The sequence below is a fragment of the Branchiostoma belcheri genome, unplaced genomic scaffold, assembly GCF_001625305.1.
Source record: "Branchiostoma belcheri isolate BF01 breed outbred unplaced genomic scaffold, Haploidv18h27 scaffold1712, whole genome shotgun sequence".
Classification (NCBI taxonomy): Eukaryota; Metazoa; Chordata; class Leptocardii; order Amphioxiformes; family Branchiostomatidae; genus Branchiostoma; species Branchiostoma belcheri.
Window position 1 is genome coordinate 1 of NW_017803172.1, and position 2,399 is coordinate 2,399.

Here is a 2,399-nt window from a genome sequence, read left to right on the forward strand (position 1 = left end):
AGAACTTTCTTCTAGCTCTCTTTTGTCTATTTCTACTTGTTTGTTGCATGCCCTGTAAAACGCAGGAATCATAAAAACAGAAATATATCCGTTATATGTCGTGTCTTTTCAATAGAAGAGAAATCAATGTATGGATTCTTGAGCAATGAGCTGCATTTGATAATTAACTTCAAATTGCAGTGGTATGTTGTTGTGATGATGTCCACATAACTATTATAGTAGTTTACAAGTGGTAAGTGGTATAGTCTTGGACAATATGTAAACAGAAACCTTGATCATCTTTCTTCCTCTCCCCAGGACCTGACAGCAGCACTTGTCGAACAGTTCTCTTCAGATTCCCCTGGAAACAGTCAACCTGATCACAAGGACAGTACATTAACAGCCTCACAAACTAACCAGCACACAGACTTCAATACAATAACCTCACAATGCAACCAGCACACAGACATCACAGTGACTACAATAACCTCACAACCCACCCAGCACACAGACTTCAATACAACAGCCTCACAACCCACCCAGCACACAGACTTCCACATGCTGGGCTGTGATATTGACAACATTCTGATCCAGCGTGCCACAGAGAACCACCGGCACACAGACCACCTCACATTCCAGACTCTGGACTACATGGACACAGAGCAGAGACAGGAGAGTCTGGGCTCGTATCTGCAGAGATTCAGCCGTACCAAGTTTGACGTGACGTTCTGTTTCTCTGTGACGATGTGGATCCACTTACAGAACGGGGACAGTGGGCTCAGGGACTTCCTCAGGTGGGTGATCGGATTCCAAGTCTTCGTTAATAGACGAATGGATTAATAGACTAGAAATCGCAGTAGTAGGTCACAAGGTTTAACTTAAGGTTTAATTCCCACCAAAGCTTTTGGCATTCTAAACAAAAATACAATTGCACTTGCTGCAGTTTTTGCAACAGACTATTCTTGAGCTTTTGATTGTGAAACATAAGGATCATTAAATGGAAAGCTACTTAGGCTATAATCATAGCCTGCTATTAGGTCTGTATTTACTGTTTCGTATTAATCAATGATTCTACAGACTCTATTTTGAAATGTGTAATGTGTGGATTCACGACAACAGCAATTTGATGCAATGTACCATGTGTATTATTTTGTTACAATATCATGATGAGCCTAAACTTAGTGAGTGAGTGAGTGAGTGAATTAAGCTCCCCTCCCCCCCGCAGGTCTGTCTCCAGTAATACCTGGTTCCTGCTGCTGGAGCCGCAGCCCTGGAAGTGTTACCGCTCGGCGGCGCGGCGACTGCGCAAGCTGGGCCGGGCGGAGTTCCCGCAGCTGCAGGTGCGATATCTCAGGTCTAGCTAGGGCTGTGTACCGGTACGCAGTACTGATACTGTACCAGAAAAAAATTGATTAGGTACAGGTACCTAATCCCTCAGTACTGGTACCGTACCTCAACAATTTCACAATTTTATGCCTATTTGTGACCTCAAATGTGTAAATAGCTGGTCCCCCATGGGTCCCAGTGTATTGTTGTGAAAGGACAGTGTGTTCATGACAACAAAATCTTAGTTTTGCCCATATTTTGTCTGAGCATTCTCCATAAACAAAAACTAAACCATAACTGACAAGTTTATCAATGTTTTCTTGTTATTGAAGGAGTTCAGAAGAGCATGTCAATTGGTCAAATTGTTCAGATACAGGTTCAGGTCCAGACCTGTACCTAACCCTGTGTACCTGCACCTGTACCTGTACCTAAGATTTATTTAGATACACAGCTCTGCCATAATTAAAATAAGCCCTAACTGTTACACAGGAGCTGCAGATCAGGAGCAACGTGGAGACGGAGATCGACAGGTGTCTGACGCAGGACTGCGCCATGAGGAGAGCGGGGGGGTTCGGGGAGACACAGTGGGGCAGGAAGCTGGTACTGTATTACTCTGGAGAGGGAGAACTGCTCTGACTGAAAGTGTACATCTTACATTCTGACATTAGTGAGTCTGGAGTAATATTCGGTCCATGGTACATGTAATTTTTTCGAATATGATTGACTGAAACCCTCAATTAAAGAAGCATTGTTTTGTCTTTAATGTAAGAAAATGTGTCACTGCCTGAGCTGTGTGGAAGGGAGTGCAGATAATTGTTTGAAGCGTTTAAATCTTGATTCACTTATAAAATGAAGTTTATTAGATTTTTATCTGTCTTCCTCTGTAACGTTAGTTCCTCTGTGCTGTTGTATTGTTATACGATAGCTGATTCCATTTCTTCCATTTCAAAATGCATGAGAATGTGCATTTTGTTGTCAAGGGAAAAATCTCCCTTTTATGTGAAAATAAAATACCTATAAGATTGAGTGTGTTGTCTTTGAGCTCTTCATAAGACATTAGTTGTAGAATTATTTTAGCTCTCAGGTGGCTTGAT

General features: G+C 42.2%; 1 protein-coding gene across 1 annotated transcript; it reads left to right on the forward strand.

Annotated features, from left to right (window-relative positions):
• Positions 1-297: 297 nt before the first annotated feature.
• Positions 298-2,331, forward strand: LOC109466931 (pre-miRNA 5'-monophosphate methyltransferase-like; the record flags this gene model as incomplete). Its single annotated transcript, XM_019764804.1, has 3 exons — positions 298-773; positions 1,205-1,319; positions 1,795-2,331. Coding segments are annotated over 3 exons (738 nt in total), but the record flags the coding sequence as incomplete, so codon positions are not given.
• Positions 2,332-2,399: the final 68 nt, after the last annotated feature.